General features: G+C 39.1%; 3 protein-coding genes across 7 annotated transcripts; 2 read left to right on the top strand and 1 right to left on the bottom strand.

Moving 5' to 3' along the window:
- Positions 1–1,261: 1,261 nt before the first annotated feature.
- Positions 1,262–13,363, top strand: mrtfbb (myocardin related transcription factor Bb). 5 transcript variants are annotated; one of them, XM_068335858.1, is made up of 14 exons: positions 1,262–1,480; positions 5,313–5,378; positions 6,670–6,725; positions 6,853–6,928; positions 7,186–7,335; positions 7,486–7,676; positions 8,120–8,251; positions 9,117–9,358; positions 9,697–9,832; positions 9,937–10,791; positions 11,380–11,469; positions 11,577–11,705; positions 11,791–11,851; positions 11,947–13,363. In XM_068335858.1, exons 1-14 carry the CDS (start codon positions 1,381–1,383, stop codon positions 12,420–12,422), a joined length of 2,760 nt encoding a protein of 919 aa, XP_068191959.1. In that variant the 5' UTR covers positions 1,262–1,380; the 3' UTR covers positions 12,423–13,363. The 5 variants fall into 5 exon arrangements, with proteins under 5 accessions (XP_068191959.1, XP_068191958.1, XP_068191960.1 ...); XM_068335857.1 differs by having other exon boundaries at positions 1,263–1,480; positions 8,117–8,251; XM_068335859.1 differs by having other exon boundaries at positions 1,263–1,465; positions 8,117–8,251.
- A 139-nt stretch (positions 13,364–13,502) lies between these two features.
- On the bottom strand, positions 13,503–18,422 carry snrnp25 (small nuclear ribonucleoprotein 25). The gene is made up of 5 exons (XM_068335865.1): positions 18,019–18,422; positions 17,622–17,712; positions 17,320–17,425; positions 17,142–17,216; positions 13,503–17,041 (listed from the first exon to the last, which is right to left on the bottom strand). The coding sequence occupies exons 1-5, from the start codon at positions 18,241–18,243 to the stop codon at positions 16,984–16,986; spliced, it is 555 nt and encodes a 184-aa protein (XP_068191966.1). The 5' UTR covers positions 18,244–18,422; the 3' UTR covers positions 13,503–16,983.
- A 258-nt stretch (positions 18,423–18,680) lies between these two features.
- Positions 18,681–20,259, top strand: polr3k (polymerase (RNA) III (DNA directed) polypeptide K). The gene is made up of 3 exons (XM_068335866.1): positions 18,681–18,910; positions 19,055–19,142; positions 19,875–20,259. Exons 1-3 carry the CDS (start codon positions 18,800–18,802, stop codon positions 20,000–20,002), a joined length of 327 nt encoding a protein of 108 aa, XP_068191967.1. The 5' UTR covers positions 18,681–18,799; the 3' UTR covers positions 20,003–20,259.
- Positions 20,260–21,430: the final 1,171 nt, after the last annotated feature.

Consider the following 21,430-nt stretch of genomic DNA (forward strand, 5'->3'; position numbering starts at 1 on the left):
CACAGAAGGCAAAGCTAGATGTACAGTATGAACTATGAGAGCTTTATTCTTATTCTTATTATGTCATTGGAACGTCCAAATATATTGCACTGGAAGTAAGACAGAAAGTATCTTGGTGGACTCAAACTTTTTATTTGGGCAAATACATACAGTATATGCACATAAAACCAGACAAGACAAATGTAAAAATACCGTTATAGTTTAGGACATGAATGTTTTACTGAGGATGAAACCACAATAAACTTTGATGTAGAAGAGAGGTTTTGATTGTGGGACAAAACAGGTGTATAAGGCATTTGTAAAATCTGTGGTTTTGTCTCTTTTGCCAACACACCTGCAAGATGTAAAAGGAACCCAGTATATTTACAGACGCTGTGACATGTGGTAAGATGTTTTTCCACATTCCGAATACTCCATCTACTCACATATTTTTATGATCCTGCTTAACATCATTCCATCCCAGCAGTAAGCTGTAAGTCAGGCACAACATATTAACATTGTGCCTGACTGTCCATTCACTTTAACGGCTACATGTTTCCCCTGCCCCAGTGCTTTTTGACATGCATATTTCTTGATTCCACAACTGAACATTTAATCAAGAACACAGCAGTTCTATTTCCTCCAGTAGAGGAACAACTGGAGGTCTCAGAGCATCCTGCAGCTTCAGCTTGACATCAGATCCTCTGCTGGACTAGACGTCAGCTCTTTAGCTATGACTTATGTTCGAACTCCTTGTTCCACTGAGACACTCCAATCCTCTTATTACAATTAGCATGACTCTCTTTTATCTCACTTCCGGTTAGTGTTCGTAGTAATGAACGTCATTTGACCATCAATGTAAGCCCCGATTAAACCTGTGTTTTGTGTGAGCCATCACAATTGACTGCTTTTGTCCTATCTTTGAATTCTGAGCACCTCTAAGGGACTTTCATGTCCCTGAAGTCCAGATGAATTTGTTCTTGTCTTTGGAACTTAGTACTATAAATATTTATAGAAGAAAAAAATGTGGACCCCACCCCCCGCTCCCCCTCGAATATGTATTACTGACCAACAAACATCTCAAAGCTCCTAATTATTAAAAAAGAGAAATTAAAAGTTCAGCTTAGTTGCTGTACTGTAGTCTAATGAGCCCATGGAGTAAAATGACCTAGCGAGGGTTAAAATCAGCAGCGCAGTGTTCCCTCCTCCTGACATTGACTAAGCACGCACACACACACACACACACACACACATGCACACACACGTACTTTCTCAGCTGAGGCCAACACACCAGAGCCAGAGAGGAGGGACCGAGTGCAGCTCCAAGAGCTAGTTGTCGTTTACGCAGAGCTGGATCTTCTCTCTTCCTGACTCCCCTTTCTCCACTGATCCAAGCGCTCCATGGGACTCCAGACCTGGACGCCAAACTCATCACCACTGTCCTCTATGGCCTGCCTCGATGTGGAAACCCCGTCCATCTGCATGGGTAAATTCAAATCAGGTGCTTTTTTTTCTGTTTCATGTCTAATCTTGAAATGTAGTCCATCATTTGTTTTGAATAAACACATGTATTTAACACTCGTCAATATAACTGTTTCTGGAAGGAGTAGCCAGCTTTAGGCAGGATCCTGTAGTAACAGGAAATGATAGCTGTAAAGATCCTTGATCTTCATTATCCTCATAGGAGAACATATTGTATTGTTATGGGTGATAAATCAAACTCCTAGAAAAGATCACAGAATTTGTGGATGATCTACGACACAATACTCATCACTTCTGACAATATGTGACTGTATCGCCTCTCTTACACTGTTGTAGTTTGTGTGATGCAAACATAAGTTTTTCATCAGTTTTTAGTGGCACTATTTATACATTAAAATGTTGTCTGCTGTCCTCAGAAGCTGATAGCTGTGGATTGCATCCTTAATTACATACAATCTTGTCTGTCAGTTTTTAAGGTTATAACATGGTATGGTATGGGTAATTTAGTGTTATGTTTGTGAATTCAACTTTGATGAAAATAATTTGCAAACCTCCAGCTTTCACGCGGCAACAATGCTGCATGTTGAGATAAATATTTGCATTTTACAAAAATGGCAGAAGAGATGCTTTCACTTGTGATGCTACATCACAGTACTCAAATGATTTGTATGTCACGCAAAGTATGGGCAATGAATTCCTTCATGCCAAATTTGCATGCATAACAGGTTTTGTTACGTAAATATTACTTACTGAACAGACTACGACCTTTTTTTCATCAGCATTATGACATGTGCATTCATAAAGAGGAAGGCAGATGTGGGGATTTTTTTTCTCTCTTAGACCTTTCTGTTTTAGAAAAAACTAATACATCACTGAGACATGGTTGCAAATATGTGCACATTAAGAGTTCTATACACCTCAAACAGCAGATTTTTTTCTCCATTTCATCTTCAGTTAGTATGGTGCTAGTAGAGTTTTAAAATTGGAAAATGCTGTAGTTTTAGTCTGTTTGATATTAACAGTGTTAAACTTTTTGCTATTCTTCACTTTGAATCCATAATGTAATTTGTGTGTGTCTGTGGGGGTGGATGGTGATGGGGCGGTAGAATCATCGCACATCTGTTTGCCTGTCTATAAACATTTTGTCTGTGGCATAACTCACAATCCATTCAATGTTATTTCATGAAACTTGGCAAACACATTAAGCAAATATGAGAGAGGTGATTTGTGATTTCTAACATACGTAGTGTCTGTCTTGATCATATCTTTGAAGCTGTTTCAACGTACATATGTACATACCAAAAGCTGGATATGCACATTTTGTTATAAAAAAAACAATTGCCATTTAATTTGATTCCATGGCAACAACTTATTCCCATTCTTAACAAAAGACTTCTTTCTGTGAAGCACATCTATTATTATTGGTCAAGGCGGATGACCGCCCTCCAGAGCCTGGGTCCTGCCCGGAGTTTCTTTCTCAATGAGGGAGTTTTTCCCCGCCATCGTCGCTTATGCTTGCTCTGGAGGGCATTGTTGGCTTTCTATCTATAAAGCACTTTGAAATGTCTTCAGATGTGATTAAGCGCTATATAAAATAAAAGTTGATTGATTGATCTAGTCACATTACATTATTTTAATTGATTTTTCTTTTCCATGGCAACATTTTGTTGTTTGACTTTGCTTAAAAGGACCTGACTGTATTTGTTATCAAGACACAAACAGGAAGTCTTCTTTACAATTCCCTTCCTTAAAAAAGAAGAACTGTGTTCATTTAAATGAAGAAAGTACTTGTAAATCCTGTACATTAAGTGTTGTTTCTATAATATTTTTTACAGACGGTTTTAGCTTTCATCAACAAAATTTTGATCATTTATTTCTATCTGACTGCTAATATAAAAAAGTTTGTTACCATGCACATATGCTCAGTTTGGTATCACAGGGGCCAGTGGGGATTATGTCATCTACTGACAGCTCTTGTTTTTATAATTTAATGTAATCGGAATATTTGTGGTCTAGTCTACCTCTGAATATAGATGGCTCGATTTTAAAGCTTACAAAAAATGAGACTCTGTTTAGACTCTGTGGTATTTATAACCGTAAAGACAACACAACCCAGCATGTATTTTTCTAAATTAAATTCAACTTTGAACAAGAAGTATCTGTAGGAACACCAGACAGTTTTTTTTGCAGGTTGAGAAAAAAAAGAAATTCAAATAAAATGGGATACCTCCGGGGACGATTTGTTGAGAACAACATGGGTCTGATTAGAGATTACATCAGTAGGCAGGGATTTCAGCAGAGCCTTTCCTCTATTTCTCTAACAACCACTGTTTATGCTCTATTGGTGAGTTAGCGAGTAGCGCCAGTTCACATCACCAAGAAGTTATCAAGGTTTCAGGTGAAACACAAGATGACACAAAGTGAGGAGGAACCCGGGCATGAGCTGCCACCCCACACGGATGGTCACATTGAACCCTGCATTCTCTTGTGGACAACTTTTCATGTTATTGATATGCAGTGTTTGTTATAAATCTTCTTGACTGTGGACATACACAGTGGACATGAATAATGAGACAAATCACAGCAGCAATTTTTTACAATCTCTCGGTATTATCTGTCTCGAAATGATCATTACACCACTGGTCTGGGATTGTAATAGGAAACAAAGCAGGCGAGGCAGGCACACTGTGTCCTCTGCCTCAGTGTTTATGGGCTGTTTTGAGAGTAGAATCAACCTCCCACCCTTTGGCTCAGCACTTGTCATTCTGTGTCCCCCTGCCTACCAATAGAAGCCCATGAGCATCGACTTTGCTCTGCATACTAGTGGACATCCCACCCCCTTAACTACCCCCAAATTTCTTGGTTCCCAGGCCATGTTCTCACAGCTGCCTGGTTTATTTTTGCTAGCGTGAGTCACAGAGGCCTGTACAGACGCAGCATGTCCCAGGAGAGTTGAACAGGTCTGTGTTGTGTGTGTGTGTATATGTGTGTGTTTGTATCTGAGTGGGAGTAGCTGTTTTCCCTATGCCACTGAGTAGTTCTAGAGAAACTGACTTCACCACAGTGGTGACGATAAGAGCCTCATGCTCTTCACAAAGGCGCCTCATTTGTCACCATCACCCATTAAGCTCCTCTTCAAACTGTTTTTTTCTGCATGACGCAGTGTTATTCTACTAAAACAACACAACCACGCTCACTTGTTTGTAAATGTTTAAACTGGGATCTTACTTCAGTTTACATTGATGTGAAAGTAACACTGATGATCATTCAAGTACTGTATGTGGGGCCTGCATGCAGGACTCAACAGTTTCTGTAAGGAGTTAGTCTTTTCTTTTAAATGACACAGTGGCAAAATGGCACAGTGCCATCATCCACCCAGAGCAACATTACAATTTAAAAGCAATTCACCCAGTTGATGCAACTCTCTTGGCTTTCACTGATGGCATAACCATTGATCTTTATCAAGACTGCATCCCTCACACTGAACCCTCATTTACCTGTGTTCTGCACAGCACTCACTTTGTTTGACTTCTAAGTATTTGCATCCCACACAGCGATATCGACTCTCATTGGGAGGGCTCTCGACCAATTGCATCGCCCTGTTGGAATATGATGTTGTAAAAGCTGTGGTATCATAAAAAACCATACAGGAAGTGAAAAGGATGTCTGTGGCGGTAGAGTGGGTTGACTGCGGTTTTTTTGAGTTGCATATTGATTGGGAAATAATAAGTATTTTATTTTAGTTGAAGTTTAGCAGGTTTTGCTATTAAAGCCAGAGATGGTTGTCAGCTGACTCAGTGAACTTGGCTCTTCAAGGCTCAACTCTGACCTCAGTGTCTGCTCTCTCACAGTCCTGCAGCTCCGTCTGCAGCAGAGGAGAACCCGCGAGCAGCTTGTGGAGCAAGGCATCATGCCACGTGAGTTCCCATTTTTGTAATCTATAAGTCGTCAGTTATTTTTTTCTGTACTTTTTTACTAACTACCTTCTGTTGTTCTTATTCCTTATTAGATTTATTGCATTCGTAAGTACAGGTTTCATGCACAAGAACATGTATAGCAGTCCTTAATTATTACAAGTGACAGATGTTGGACCTCATCATAGTTAAAATAAACGGAACATAAACTGTATTTGTGTGTAGAGCATAAATTACAACATGAACTTCCACATAAATCAGCTGCTTTATTCCAGAAAGTTTGAGACATGTCATCCTATATATGGTTGCTAAGAGCGCTCATATAAAAATGACTCAATGTTAAAAACAGAAGCCTTAAAACAGCACACCAAATTAACTTCTACTTTAGTCCATTCCTAATGTGATGGGACACAAGCAGAACCCCCCTTGAAAGATGAGCTGAATCTGAGACAAAGCCATGTTGGTAGCTCAAATGGAAGAAAGAGAAAAGAGATAGAGACCTCCGTCCTTGTAGTCAGGTTTTCTTCAGCTCCACACCGGAACATGATTCATCGGCTGAGCCCTAACTGGAGGTCAGTCATCCCCTGACCAGCACACAAGCCTCCCAAACTATTCTCCACATTAGCATTTCTGCTGCTCCTACACTTGCAGGTTTACTTAAGTATGCGGTGAGGTTCTGGTGACGAGCAGGAATGTTTTGCTTTGTTCTCTGACACACTCCTCAGAGCGCCCCCTCGGCTGATGGGTCCTTAAATCAAACAGAGCTCATCATAGCCCAGTCAGTGAAGCAGGACGATTTTATTCCGTGAGATCAAAGAGTAACTCTCTGCATGGAACATTCTCTCTGCTTGGGTCAGTAAAGCCGGCAGTTCCTGTTTAACTCCCATGACGCTCTCCTTAATAATGTCAGACACTTACACAACAACAAGCCCATGAAAAATAAAGATAGGTACCTAAGTCCAATTTGTACAATTCCTCAATTCATCAAGTTGTCTTATGATTTTATCTCTTCACTATTCTGTATTTTTTTTATTGGATGTCTTTAAACTCTGAAGGATGCCTGATTAATGCATACAAAGAGTTACAGAGTAAAACTTATGTCCAGTCAGAAGTGATTTAGATTATTTCGTTATTTTGGATATGACTCTTACAGTGCATGGTTCCGTAGTCAAATAAATGTTTGTTCATCTTGAAATGCAAGGAATAGTTAACTTAAGTGTAGAAATACAATATTTTGACCATGAAAAGTTATGAATTGTGTTGTTTTGTTTTGTTTTTTTTAACCTTTTGACAGCTCTGAAAACACCTGTTGCATTTCATGAGCAGATCCGCAACCTAGAGAGAGCCAGGGTAGGTCTTCATCTAATATCACTGTGCATGATTTCAATCTTGCACTGTATAAGCTGTCTTAGACAGTGCATAAGCTGTTTAAAAAATGTTTCAGACAGCGCATGTCTAATTTTTTATTTTTTTTCAGACTGGAAATTTCTTAAAGCATAAGCTCTGCAGCAGACCACAGCGCTCGGAGCTTGTCCGTATGCACATACTACAAGGTAATTTATCTTCCTATGTGTTCATGCTGGGTAACACATCTAGATAACTGAAATGAATAAGGTGCTTATTCATCGAATCACACTCTCTGCCTGTTTAAATTTGTTTTACAAAGTCATAGGCAGATATGCAATATGAAATTGAGGTTGACATAAGTTTGTGAGGTCTGACTTTGCAATGAGTCACCAAAACAAAAAAACTAAGAGGCTGACTGATGCTGGCTGAGTTCACATCTAATGATCCTCTGTGTATTTATCAGAGACACAGGCTGAACCCTCCCTGCAGGCCACACAGATGAAGCTGAAAAGAGCGAGACTGACCGATGACCTCAATGAGAAAATTGCGCAGAGGCCAGGACCAATGGAGCTGGTAGAGAAGAACATCCTGCCTGTTGACGAGGTCGTCCATGGTAGATACTAAAAAATACTGTCATACCATAACTGTTAGAAGACCTGAGCCAATTGTATTTTTTTAGCCTATCACCATCATCATCACACACTTTGATTTTCAGAAAGTATAAAAAAAGAAAATAATCCATATTTGCTTATGTGTGATGCAGGCCCCACAGGTGATAAGGTAATCTACTCTAAGCCACCAGATATTTACAGCTTTGAGGAGGACAGCAGCGATGCCTTATCACCAGAACAGCCTTCTAGACAACAGTCTCCAAGCTCTACTTCCACCTCACCAAATGAGTCTGGAGGAATTGAAGCCGTCGTGATTTGCTCCAACACAAATACTCCCATACAGGTACACTAATAGTCACAAAACTTGAGCTGTCATAGTGACCAACAAAGAGTTGCACAGTCTTTTTTTTAATTCATGAACAGCTGGACATTAAAATGCCTCATTCGCAGAGAGTTTGGGGTTCAGATCCATGCCTGGTGGATTTCTGTCTGCATTTTTGTATGTTCTTAATTCTAAGAGGTAAATAGCTAATCTAAGTATAAATGTGTTTTTGAATGTTTGTCTCTGTGAGTCTTCTTTTTTACTGTATATTTATAATTTTTTTGAAATATTTATTAGCCGTGCTGTTATCCTCTGACTCTTTATCAAACTGTTTTTGGTTATATTTTTCCATTCCGAAGGCCTTTTTTCCCAGAGAGAAATGATGATTAACAGGTGTATTGACTTTGCTGTTCTTACAGAAAGGATCATGTGCTTTCTCCGTGTCTCTTCTTTTCTTTTAGCAGGCTAACTCTCAATCCTCTGACTCCATAAGCCTTATCTCCACTAGAGAGCAACAAAGCAATCAACAAGCATCTTCACCTCAGCCAACAACCTATGTTGCTTCCAAAATCACAACGGGGTCAGTTCTTGTGAAGGTGAGCTTTCAGTATTTTTATCTGCTTCAAATTTCATCAAACTGTTCTTAAACATACCGCCATTGTTGTTGTTGTTTTTTTTCCATCTCAGTCTTGACCTTTCTTACTCGCTCAGTGTTTGTGATTTATGAACTGTCCTTTCTCGGTTGTTGTTTCTTTTGGAAAAGTGGTGATGTGGTGGTGTGATGTCAGAAGACATATTGTCTGTGTTTTGTCATAGTGAATGTCACATCAGTTTGTGGTTGAACTGAGTGTCATTATTCTGCCAAGTCAAACACAGTTCAAAGAACAACAGGGCTTAAAGTCATTTCACAAATCCTCGAGCTTAAATCTCTGCCAGCCACGGTTTGTCTTCAATTAGGGTCAAATGACAGGCCCTCCTCAGTGAGGCTGTGTAAAAAGTAAGCCAAAAACCAAGGGATGGGAGTGAAGCAGTAACTTGTGCATTTATCAACTTGTCATCCAACAAACTCCCTCACATGAAATATGATAGGGGAATGATCTTTACCAATTGGAGGGTGTGTGCTTTCTTAACCCAGCTTAAATTTCTGATTTCATACCTACCCTGCTGCTCATATGCCAAATCTTTCTCGTTTTTATCCTGCAACCACAGGTGGTAAAACAATGAGGGTCAAATTTTCAAGTTTCCTCATCCTGCTGTTTTCATCAAGTGTCAGAACAATGTTCCACCTTAACACTTCCAGCTATAAAAGTCCAGTCTCAATACAAAGTCTTGTGGTGTTGGTACTGGCAATGCTAACTGCATTCCCAGATAAACTGGACTGAGATCAGTCAGCGGGATCATTTATCCTCCAGATGGTCCACTCTGGTTGTACATACTCCTTCTCTGTGTTGTGCTTTGCAGCAAAGCCTGCCCAAGCTGTCCAGTGATAAAAGTCGCAGCAAAAGGAGCAAAGAGCCCAAACCACGGGTGAAAAAGTTAAAGTATCATCAGTATATTCCCCCAGACCAGAAGCTGGAGCTCAATGAAGTGCAGATGGACTCGGCTTATGCTCGCCTCTTGCAGCAGCAGCAGCAATTCCTTCAACTCCAAATCTTAAGTCAGCAGCAGTACAACTACCAAGCTGTGGCGCCTTCAACAATCAAGTATGACTGCATTTAGCAACACAAGTAAACTTTTCATTCACTCGGATATTATTTTGCTCAAGCCCAGTTTTACTCTTATGATAACAGACTGATATTTCTGATATTTCTATGTTCATTTTGCTTCCTTTTGAGTTCAATTAATTGAATATTTATCGTCTACAAAAATCTAAAAATTCAAACTTGATTTGATAACTCCTATTAGCTGTCAAGCAACAGCTGAAGTGGCTCCAGTGCATCACATTTGCTGTCTACATTCTACACAGAAGCTGTTGATCATAGAACAAGAACAATTCCCTCACTTGTCTGTACTCCCTTTTTCTTCTATCTTAAACAAACAGACCAACAGCGGAGGTAAAAACCAGCTGTTCCACTGCTGTTTTAAGTGAGAATGCTGCCTCTAACCCGGTGCACCCCCGGCACACTAAGAGAAACCGCAAGCTGGATCATTTACCAGCTAAACTGGATGAGATGAAGGTGACACACTGTTTCCTGCACACAATCTGACTATGCACCTCGTGCTATAGAAAGGCAAAAGCTGAATTTTGAGAAATGTTTTAAATCATCCGTTATCTTTACAGGTTGCTGAGCTGAAAATGGAACTAAAACTCAGATCTTTGCCGGTTTCCGGAACAAAGACAGATCTAATCGAGAGGCTAAAGTTGTATCTGGAGGACTCTAATACCCTGACGGCCATTGAGACAACAGCTGTCACAGCAGCTTCACAGTCTGAAAGTAAAAAATTAACACCGCCTGTGTCCCCTATCGCTTCTAAGGTGTCTACTCTAGGCTTAGAGGACAGCATTATGACGGACAGCACCACCAAGCATTCAGTGAATTCCACACAAAGAAATCCACAGGGGGAGTGTTCCACAGAAACAAGGTCCAATGAGAAGAACTCTGAGAAGGACAAACGTCTCCATGAGAAGGAGCGTCAGATTGAGGAGCTGATCAGGAAACTGGAGCAGGAGCAGAGGTTGGTGGAGGAGCTGAAGATGCAGCTGGAGGTTGAGAAGATGAGTCAGCAGGGCAATTCACCACCTCACCTCAGCCCTCTTCCTCCTGTCCAGGTCAAAGAGGAAAACAAAACCCCTTCAGACTGCTCAGCATCCTGCAGTTCTCCTGGTGTACCAGTGATGGTCAAACAGGAGGAGATTGAGGATCAGTGCCACTTACTCCCTTACAATAGGTTCAACAAAAGCCACAAGACTGTGAAGCCGGCTGAAACTTTGCAGCCTGTCCAGGTTGGAGCTCAGATCCTCCGTCAGGCATCCCTTCCTGCCTCAGCAGCAACTATTCCACTCCCTGCCAATGGCATTAAATTACACGCTGCTGCTAGCAGTGCAGACACAAGCCTCATCCAGACTTCTGGACAGTTGCCACAAACAATAGAGTCCTCATCAGCATTACAATGCAGCAGTCAGCTACTGACGAAGGTACAGTAAGAAAGCACAGTAATAACCACCTTAGTCAGCTTTATTACTGTAATCATTCTTATCTGCGACTGTGTTTTCTGTGCAGGAAATTTATATTACGTTCCACATCAGTTATCTGGTGGAGTGAGTTCGATGCCACTGCCACCCATCAGACATTTTTGTTTTGTTTTTTACGTCAGGGGTAGTGTTTCTTTCTTGTTGCCACAGTAATAACAGGCTTCATTTGGATGCTGAAATGACTCCCTACTCATATCAAAGCAAGGCCTGTGGAAACTTGGGTTGCTGGAGCAGGTGCTGAGTGAAGGCTGACAGTAGTGGCCCGACTGCCCTCTGTTGTCCCTTTGCTCAGAGCCAAAAACCCATCCAGAATTAGCATCTAAAAAAACAACTTGATACTAACTGAGGAGATTGCTCACGTGACGTGTACTACACAGCAAGCGGCGTTGACATGTATTTTCATTTAGGTTCTGCAATTCCCTCCTTTATTATTTAACAAATGTGTTTATTGCTTGCACAAAAAATTTGAAGCAACCGTGTTTGACGGCATTAAAGCTACTCATTAATGCTTCTGGACTGACTTCTCTGCAGACATGGAGGATGGAGAGCACATTTCCAACAAGTGAATGTCATGTGGGATCATCCTCTTGCCAAGATGGTCCTAAAAGACCTACAAATGAGGTAGAGAATGATCTTACGCTCTTATCTAAAATGGTTTGCTTGCTGATTTACTAGATTTAAGCCGTTTGTCATTTTATGTAAGGGAATATCATCTTCCTGTTCAATAGGCTCTCCATCCCACCCAGCAAGCCTTCTCTCAGCAGTCAAAATTTACAAACCACTTGCCAAAGTGTAAAGATCCGCCCCGGTATGAGGATGCAATCAAACAGACACGCAGCATACCAGTAGCTGTTCAGGTAACAATTAAATACACTTCTGTTCAGTATATCCTTCAAGTAGTTAGCAAACGCCTGTTCATTTAAATATTTTATTTATTTGCAGATTCCAACTGCATCCAGTCAGCAAATGGACGACCTGTTTGACGTGTTAATCGAGAGTGGTGGTGGGTAATACTGCAAATTAGAGGAAAAAATATGAAGTTGAAGTAATTCTATAGTTCTCATTTTAATGTTTTAATGTTCTGATTATATCTTCCAGAGATATCTCCGTTCATCAGACAAAATCCTCCCAGTCAGGACAAGCCTCTCCCAGTGACAGCCAGTGTGACCACCCTTCCCATCAACACGGTTTTATCTCGCCCTCCACCTGTGGTCCAAGTCGCCCAGCTGCCTCCGGCACAAATGAACCCGTCAGCAAGCTTGGAAGTCCTGACCTCTGATACACAGCTTAAATCTCTCCTGGATGGCATCCTGAACACTCATGCTGAGCCACCAACGCTAAAGCTGATAGAGGAGCTACAATCACCATTGGTTACCATGGAGGTAGACACTATTGAAAACATGCCACCTTCCTCTATGAACCTGCACAGCGCCAATATAGACAGTATGGATTGGCTGGACCTTAACCTGTCTGTGCAAGCAGGGGGGGTCAGCTCATTAGACATGTCAACGCCAGCGGGTGTCTTTTCTTCCGACTTCCTGGACTCCAGTGAACTTCAATTGAACTGGGACTGAATGTTGTTCAGGTGAATGCTTACACCCATCAGATTATTACAGATGAATTTACTTTTCTATGCAAAAGAGGATTGCTTATATTTCCTTTGTAAAAATATAGGAGCCTCTGGGTTTTGGAGCAGCTCTGTTTTGCTCTCTGGCCAAATAAATCAGCTCAGTAGTAAACCTATTCTGCAGTGTCAGTTTAGACATTGCTGCATTGCTTCATTTCAGGCCTTTGAACCTGAAATGTTTGACATTGTTTGGAGAGACTGATATGAACTGGACTTGGTACTGATTGATTGTGCAGACAGTGGGATTAGCTTCTAACATTTCAACCTTAAATTATGCTACATCATTCTTTATCAATCTATCAGTTTGTTAATGTCATAATGAGCAAAAAAACATTACGAATCCTGGCATATGTCAAAATTCTCCCACATTTGCTAGATGGGCAAACTAATTTGGGAGCATAAATGTGGTATCAGTATACAATAGTGCTGAATTATAGCTTCGGTGCAGCACCACTTACCACCAAGAGAGAATTTGCTCATCAACCAAATCTTTACTCCTGCATCCCCAATGTTTGTCTATGCACTTTGTAAAACAGTGTTTGTTTCTTGTAAATTTAGCCAGGATAAAATACAGAATAATTCTGTTCAACAAGAATTTGTTCCAATAGGTAATGAAGATTTGTTCTTGCTGCTTCATTAACATTAACAATAATGGCAGATTGATTCTTGGGGGGAGTAAAAAATGTATTGAAAATGTATTGAAAATGTCTTCGGTTTATGTTAAGTACTTTATTGGATGGTAGACCATACCAGACCAACAAGTCTGTGCACAGCATTGCAATGTATCAACAGACAGGCAGAAACTGCATAAATAACATTATTCATATGAACCACTGCCCATTCTTCTCTTTCACTGGTTATTAAAAAAAAATACACAAATGCGTTACATTCCATTTGTATTGCAGTGACACCTGCTGGTCACATCTGAACTAAATCAGCTTTATCAAGCCAAGTGTGTTTTTACCAGGATTTTTTGACAATCGGTTCGTTCTGAACAGAAACGGAATTATAACGTTTCCGGTTTCGCGTTCCACCCAAACTGACGTTCCTGAACCGGTTAATAACGTTCCTTGTAAATATAAATATGTAGGTGCCGTATTTTGCGCACCATAAGACGCGCGTAAAAGCTTTAAAATTTCTCAAAAATCAACGCTGCGCCTTTTAACATTAAGCGTCTTATGTGTTCATTTGGTTCCAAAATCTGTAAAAATGTTTTTGACTTTAGTCAGCGATCCGCCAGATCGGCCATTGTCCGCCGACTATAGGACGTATTACGTCACTGCGTACGCCGGCAGCGATGGACCAATTAGAGAACGTGACGCGAGGCTACGTCCGGCACACCCCCGGAAGTTACCGGTGTAGGGAGTATGCTGGTACTGTACCGCAGGTATGCTGGTAACCACATTTGATTGGCTAAAGACCCCCGACAATGACGTCAGCGAAGAGACACGCTTACGACGCAACATGTAAACTCCAAGCTATCAGTTCCGGTTGTTCCGGTTCACGTAAAGAGACCGGGGGGCTTTTTTCACGCTTCGCCATCTCTCTTGATCTGTGACTCCATGCCCCCCCCCACACACACACCACCGCTTCCGTCAAAAACCACGTCAAGCGGTTGAATTCGGAGCTTGCCATCATCCTGGAGGATCAACTCCAACCGCTGGACATCGGTGTGAACAGAGCCTTTAAAGTTAAGCTGCGTGTGTCGTGGAGCGATGGATGAGAGACGTGAACACACGTTCACCAGGACGCTAAAGCCGGCATCATTACCGGACAGACACCCGGAAACGTGACGGTCAGCCATAGTAAAATTACCGAGCTATTCAATGCAGACCGAAGATGGGGACTTCGAAGGATTTAGCACAGATTTATCAAAAATATAGAAGAAAAAAAACACGTAGTACAACACAGTTCAACCACAGTCACCTTTTTGCTTCTGTCAGCCAGCATGCACCGAACAATAAGGTGCGCCTTATGTCCGGTTAAAGCACAGAAATAAAATAAACTCCGTCATTTAACAGCTGCTACTTCTCTCCGCTCTCATCCGGCGTCCAGGAAGTGAAACATGAGGTCAAATATTTTTTTTCAAGAACGAAAAAAAAAACAAAAACCCGGTATTAACCGGTTTACAATTGTTTTCTGTTCCGATTTTTGTTCTAGAACATTTAAAAATATAAAGTTTTCGTTTTCATTTTCGTTCCTGCCAATATACCAAACGTTTCCGGTTTATGTTTTCGTTCCATGAACCGGTTCAAAGCTCTGGTTTTTACATCCCATGAAACGGAGATGTGTTGTAATTGTGTGTGTTTGTGTGTTCATCTGTCCGTCTACCAAATATCTTCACAATCGTTGCAGACAGAAAGATGAGAGAAGAAGCACATTACTCTGGCGGCAAATGGGATGAAAATAAGATGATGACTGAGACTTTTAGAAAACTGGGAAAAGGTCCAATTTCAACTTTTGTACATTTTTTTGCACATATCTCAGGAACCGTATAAGATAGAAAGATGAAATAAAAGGCATTATACTCAGGGAGTCAAGGGGATGAAAATTAGATCACGACATTTACCTTGAATGATCACATGACGTGTCACAGAAGAAGAGTTTCTGTGAGCTAAACATCACTGCACTGATGACTTGATCTGAGTTTAAGACATGCTTGTGGCTCTCAGCCTGTAAAGATATTTTATATGAAGATCTAAAAACAATATTCAATTCATCATAGGAACAATTCTTCTTTTCCTCTCAACACAGTAGTGCCATGGTCAGCAGTCCAAATGTCACATTTTAAAATGGACTATGTGATGGAATAAGAAATATTTTGTCTATTCTATAGCAGATATAACTCATCACCAAGACTGTACTCTAAACTTTCTCTAAAGATCTGTATTTGTGGGACCCATGCTGATTATCACTGATTTATGACTTGTGACTGGCTCTGTCCCTACTACATTTTAGAGGCCTGTAGAAACCCCTGCTTATGAAATCCCACCTAGAGAACCAGTGTTTGCTCTCAGAACTTGTTTCATTAAAAGTGTTTCTGATGTCTTACAAGCAGCATTTCTTGACAAACCTCCCTTTTTAATCAGACAAAGCCACTCTTGAGACCTTGAATAACAAATTTGAATCTAATCTTTTCACCTTGGTTTTCTACAAGATGCTTGTTCTGTTATTACTTCGGTCCTTGTAGCCCTTCATTTTGCTATTGACCTTCCATTCATAAATGAATCAGCTAAGTCTATCTTGCATGTACAGTATGTCCTGTTGAAGAGTAGAACTTTCAAGCACTGCATCTTCCTTGCTCTCTGTTTGTTTTCCCATAAACACAAATCCAAGCTCACTCACTCTCTCTTCTTAGCTTATCTTCGTTGTGCTGTTTTTACTAAGTACTGAATCATCAAACATCCTGGGTTTTTTCTGTCTTGCTTAGTTGTTAATGTCTCCAAATGTTCTGGGTCTTTGTCCTCCAGGAGATTCGACCTCTCATCTTGTCTCTCCATCTCCCATATGTATATGTTTTCCTTTGTCACTCTTTCTATGTGTTGGGGAATTTGTCCTATCTCTGTGAGTTATGTGTTTGAGCTTTGCTTCTGAAATACTTATTTTGTTTTCCATTCTGATTGTCCTTACTGTTGCTTACTGTATTGGTCAATTCTGTGCACACGACACCATTTCTTCTCATTCTTGAAAAAGGTTTCTTCCTCTTTTGCTTCCCCCCTCCAAATTTGAGTCAGGGGTCTAGGGATAGAGTGTTTCATACACTATACAGGCTCCGAGAAAACTCTTGATTTACAATATTGTGATAACTTTAATATGAACAAAGTTTATAAATCTAGTTTGGATTTTCAGAGTAGGTTCATGACTACTTTGCCATTTACATTTCACCACTCATCACTGAAAGGAATAGACGGAACTACATCTATCCAGGTAGCATACAATAATAACCAGGATTCCTCATAAATAACAATATTAAATCCTGATGGTAATTGACAACTAATATGTTCATGGTTTCCTTTCAGTTTATGGCCCAAATGTGTTTGTAACATGAGTTAACAACGCAATACATTTGCAAGAAGATAAATTAGTGTATCTTTAGTGGGTAAAATTGATAGTAGGTTTTTCAAAGAAAGTACAGTTTTGGTTAGCTGCTTGGCTTACAACTGCAACATTGACAGTATCAGAACTCGGTTAAGGTGCTAGCTCAATTAATAACACAAAGACATGCACATAATAAAATAATGTAGTTTATTTTTTTAAAAATCACAAAGTAGCAGTCAAATGTGGGCTTAATATCTTTAGATATCATATTTACATGTAAACTGCAAGAGATGCAGCTTAGTTTATCAAGTGAGTTTCCGCAAAAAATATTTTGGGGTTTATAAAGCATATAAAGATATCCTATCATGCCATCCCCAAACACTTCAAGTTATGCAAGTCTAGCAGACAACACTCATCATCACTGAACAAAAACAGGTCAATCTAATATATTTAATGTTGGTGGTTACATTTCACTTTTTCCTGAGTCTCTTCATAAACGTGACTTCGTCTCTGTTCCTGATGCCATAGCTAAACATAGAAAGGAATGCAGACAGAAAAAAAAAATAGTGAACCAGTGCTGGTGATAACAGCTTTGAAAGAGAGGGAGGTGGTTATTTCATGCACTTACTCTTTAAGTCTCATCTTATCATATTCAAGCCTTTCCCCTTGAAATACTAAATGATAAGTTCTCCAAACATACCTCCTGTAAATAAGAAGAGATAAACAGTGTGCATGAAACAAATTCAATAGTCTACATTAAATATGTTTTTGTGAATGTGACTTTGTGAGTTTGTGGGTGTGTTTACCAGCTGACATGTTTCACTCCACCTTCGCGCTGTTGTTTCAGCTCCATGAATCTGCAAATGGCCTTTTTCAGGTCAAGGACAGTGGCATTTTGCACCACCACTATGGCTTCAAAATGAATGAGTTTTCAAATAATGGTTAATCAAAATACTGTATAATTCTTAAATGAAATAACAATAATTCAACTCCAGGGTATGTTAATGTTACTATTAACATTATCTGAATATAGATTGCACAGTATAATTACATATACAGCACATTCACTTTTTTTGTTCCAAAAGGAAACAGAGATTTCAACACTTACGCATTACTTCACCATCTGCCTTTAATACCCTCACAGTCATTGCCTGGCCATACTCTAAGGCAATCTGAGAATTGACCTCCTCCAGAGTCACCTACGGACAAAGATTAAGATCAGGTTTGAGGGAAATTTACAAAACTTCTTTTAACTATTAGAGGAGATTCTGTTAACTTCGTTTTTAAATAAAATCACAGAACTAGCGATTGTCCCAGAAGAGTCCCAAAAACTATCTTAAGTTACAGAAAGATTTCAGTAAGCATGATGAATGTCAAGTAAAGAATAATACAATTATGCAGTTATGACTGTGAGCACATATTGCCTGTAAATGTGATATCAATATCTTTCAACGCTACACATTTTATCATTTCGTGTATTCATATTAAGGGCAAATCAATCTAACCTGGATTGGTAGATCACAGAGTAAAGGGTCCTGCACAAGTCGAGCAAGTCCCTCTTCGAAAATGTCTAAGATCTCCGAGTGAGGAAGAGCTTCGTCGTCTTCCTCCCCCGCGTCTGGAGTTGCCACATCAGTTTTGTCTGTTTCGTTCATGTTTTCCACCTCTTCGACTTTTACATATTGTCCTTCTCCGCGAACAGTATCCAGACTTTCCGCCTCCATTTTCATGTAATTAAGTTATTCCAAAAACAGCCACAGGCGAAACTACCTGTGGTTTTTACGATGTTAAAAACAGTGTGTAACAAAGTTACTGGGGGACTTTATTTGATACATTTTAACTGAAATCTAATTTGGGGCAAAAACCACGAGATAAAAACAAAATCGATACGTTCCGCAAAAAATATCTACCGGAAGCAAAACTGTCTCAGTAAAAATGGTCCTGTTAGTAAACGTCTATTTCTAGTCATAAGTTCGCTTGAAAATTCATATAATGTGATACAATATTTAAAAGTACATACAGTCAAAATGTTTGTTATTGATATCATTAATCGATGTTCTTTTTTGGTGTCGGATTGATTAAGTGAGGTACACTTTAAACTTTTGTTTGCCACCGACTGATAAAAGCTGTAGGACCAGCTCGCATCACGTTCACTTCCGCTCTTCAGAGCAACCCAATTGTTTAATGCTAAAGAAGACAAAGACGGAAGTTTGTAGTGTGATTTATTTCTAGGTATTTTTGCTGTGTTAGATTGTAGCTGTTAGCTACAAATGTTGCCCGAGTAACATGCTTCTTTTTTGTCCAACCTGTGGGAATGTTTTAATAGTAGAAGAAGGACAGAAATGTTTGAGATTCGCCTGTAACACTTGTCCTTACGTACACAACATCACAAGAAAGGTGAGTTATACATGAGAAAGACCACGGTACACTTTATGTTACATGAATTTCTTTGAAGTCTCGCCGTTCAAAATTTGGCTCAAAAGATTTGCATTGTTTTCCATTAGTAACATTAGCTTCACTCAAATTTTCATTTCTCTGCAGGTAAATAACAGAAAGTATCCTAAGATGAAAGAGGTCGATGATGTGCTTGGTGGTGCTGCTGCTTGGGAAAACGTGGACTCAACTGCTGGTAAGTGATGTGAGGATATGGAAACGAAGGAATTATTTTAAACTAGTAAAATGCATTCATTGTTCCAATTTCCATGTTTGTCCTTATATTATTTTTGTGATTCGTTGACACATCTTTTCAGGTTAGTATAAAAATATTTTTTCAAAACTGACAATACTCTATATAAAATAACTTTGTAATCATATTAAAATTATTAATACTGTATTTCAAAGCCAAAAACACAAAAGGTGTACATTACTCTGCGTGCACTATTGCAGTTTATATTAATTTATTATTTATTTATTTAAGATTAGATAAGATATACTTTAATGATCCCAAACTGGGAAATCTACACGCAGTTTATATTTTTAATTAAAAGTGAAATAGAATAAACGTAGTAGAAGTAAACGTAGTATTTTGTTGAATATGAAGCTTTACAAAAACACAAGGGTGTACCTTAATTTTTCACAGCATTATGAATAGGCTCTACATTATATCAGTATTGCTTTAACTGTGTAGTAAAACCTCCAATTCCTTTATTACCTGTTTTAGTTGTCAAAGTTGCTCTGATTTGTGAGGCCTAACTCAACTAAAGGCTACACACAGATATACGTTTTTAATCTTTATTAACAGAACATTAAGTCCATTTATTGCATGTATATGATCTTTTACATATTACAATATAATCCAGATATTGTAATTCCAGAATTTCAAGTCTTTCCAAACTAACTTTTTACATTTATCTGTCTACAGAAACTTGTCCGAAGTGTGAGCACCCCCGGGCATATTTCATGCAAATTCAGACCAGATCAGCTGATGAACCAATGACAACTTTCTACAAATGCTGCAATGCCCAGTGTGGACACAGATGGAGAGACTGAAAACTTTGCACATTTTTAAATGTACTTAGTACTTGTGTAGCATATATTAATTCAGTCATTCGAGTCCATATTTATTAAAAATAAGCTCTATGAACATTTCAGAAACTTTTCTGATGATTTCCAGTTTTTCAGCTTCTGTTCTGCTTAAAGACTGAGCTGAAGAATGTTTTTATTTCCTCATTTTCTTTGCAGATCCTTTTAACTTTCATTATTCCCATCCCAGACATTTTGTTTTCCAATAAAAAAGAAAAATATTGTTCTCATTTTTTATTGATAAAATAATACTCATATACAGCAGTCAAACATATGTTGACTTACATATTTAAACATATCACCGACATTTAGAGAGCAATGCAGACCAGCATTATCCACAACAATGGCATACAGTATCTTGTATTAAAAGTTCAATGCAATTCTTCAACTAAAAATTTAGTTTTCCTTCACATGTTAGCAAACCCCCAAAAGGAAAAAAAAAATTAAATTCACATGTCAAAGAGTGAGCAAGTGAGAATTATTCATTTTGATGTCGCTTACGCAGACAGACTGCACTTTGTGATTAATGGCAGTTGAGCATGCTTTTGTGGAACAATGGCTCTTGTCATTTTGCAAGATTTGATACAATCATGTATTTGAAGCTTAATAACAGAGGTCAACATTGTACATTAGTCAAGACATCCTTGTAAGCTAACATGCATGTGAGCAGTGCAGGTACTCTTCATGTGCCCGATGCTTTTTTAGGAGTGTTGCAGTTTAAACTTAAATTGAAAATGGAACCTCATGTCATATCTATTTTAAATTAGCTACCTGTTCATGGTGAAAGCAATAATCATCTTGAATATATCAACACTTGCTGCATCAGTGAGAAGATGACGTGTGGAGCCGAAACAAGATGACTAACCCAGAAACGAAGGTCAGTATGGCAGCTCCAGTTTGGCTCTAATACATAGCTACTATAAGAAGTGCATTTTTAATGGGATTCATGTCGCTAAAAACAAACCCAGGTATAACCAAGATCAAACACTGCTTTGACTTGAGATTAAACTATAAATCACATTATTTTCACAAGAGCCACCCATTTCAAAAGAAATGCTAATGTTCATTGTTTTCATTGCATCAGAAGGGGATATGTGAATTTCAACTTAAAGTGCAAACCTTTATCAAAATTACGTGTATCAAAGACAGAGGGCACTCAATGTTTTGTGCCTTATGACTGAACCCTAGAAGATGAATAAATAAAGTATCATGAACCTTAAGCATTCCCAAACAAGCAAATGCATCAGTTTATGTGCTGAAAATGGTCTCTTAGTATGTTCACATTCAAAAAGGAATAAAAATAAAAGGAACAGTGAGTTAAAACACGAGTATCAGACGTGGACAAAAATATTCACAGTAATCAATAACAACTTGTTAACATAAAGAACAAAACAT

The sequence above is a fragment of the Antennarius striatus genome, chromosome 16 (genome assembly GCF_040054535.1).
Source record: "Antennarius striatus isolate MH-2024 chromosome 16, ASM4005453v1, whole genome shotgun sequence".
NCBI lineage: Eukaryota > Metazoa > Chordata > Actinopteri > Lophiiformes > Antennariidae > Antennarius > Antennarius striatus.

Bases quoted from the DNA above. Each gene is read 5' to 3' on its own strand.
- mrtfbb (XM_068335857.1), top strand. From the start codon at position 1,381: ATGGGACTCCAGACCTGGACGCCAAACTCATCACCACTGTCCTCTATG. The intron at 9,359-9,696 runs GTATGACTGCAT...TTAAACAAACAG, and splicing joins GTGGCGCCTTCAACAATCAA to ACCAACAGCGGAGGTAAAAA. The intron at 11,706-11,790 runs GTAACAATTAAA...ATTTATTTGCAG, and splicing joins GCATACCAGTAGCTGTTCAG to ATTCCAACTGCATCCAGTCA.
- snrnp25 (XM_068335865.1), bottom strand. From the start codon at position 18,243: ATGAAAATGGAGGCGGAAAGTCTGGATACTGTTCGCGGAGAAGGACAA. The intron at 17,713-18,018 runs GTTAGATTGATT...CTTTGTCCGTAG, and splicing joins TCTGTGATCTACCAATCCAG to GTGACTCTGGAGGAGGTCAA. The intron at 17,426-17,621 runs GTAAGTGTTGAA...TTCATTTTGAAG, and splicing joins GGCAGATGGTGAAGTAATGC to CCATAGTGGTGGTGCAAAAT.
- polr3k (XM_068335866.1), top strand. From the start codon at position 18,800: ATGCTTCTTTTTTGTCCAACCTGTGGGAATGTTTTAATAGTAGAAGAA. The intron at 18,911-19,054 runs GTGAGTTATACA...ATTTCTCTGCAG, and splicing joins TACACAACATCACAAGAAAG to GTAAATAACAGAAAGTATCC. The intron at 19,143-19,874 runs GTAAGTGATGTG...ATCTGTCTACAG, and splicing joins AAACGTGGACTCAACTGCTG to AAACTTGTCCGAAGTGTGAG.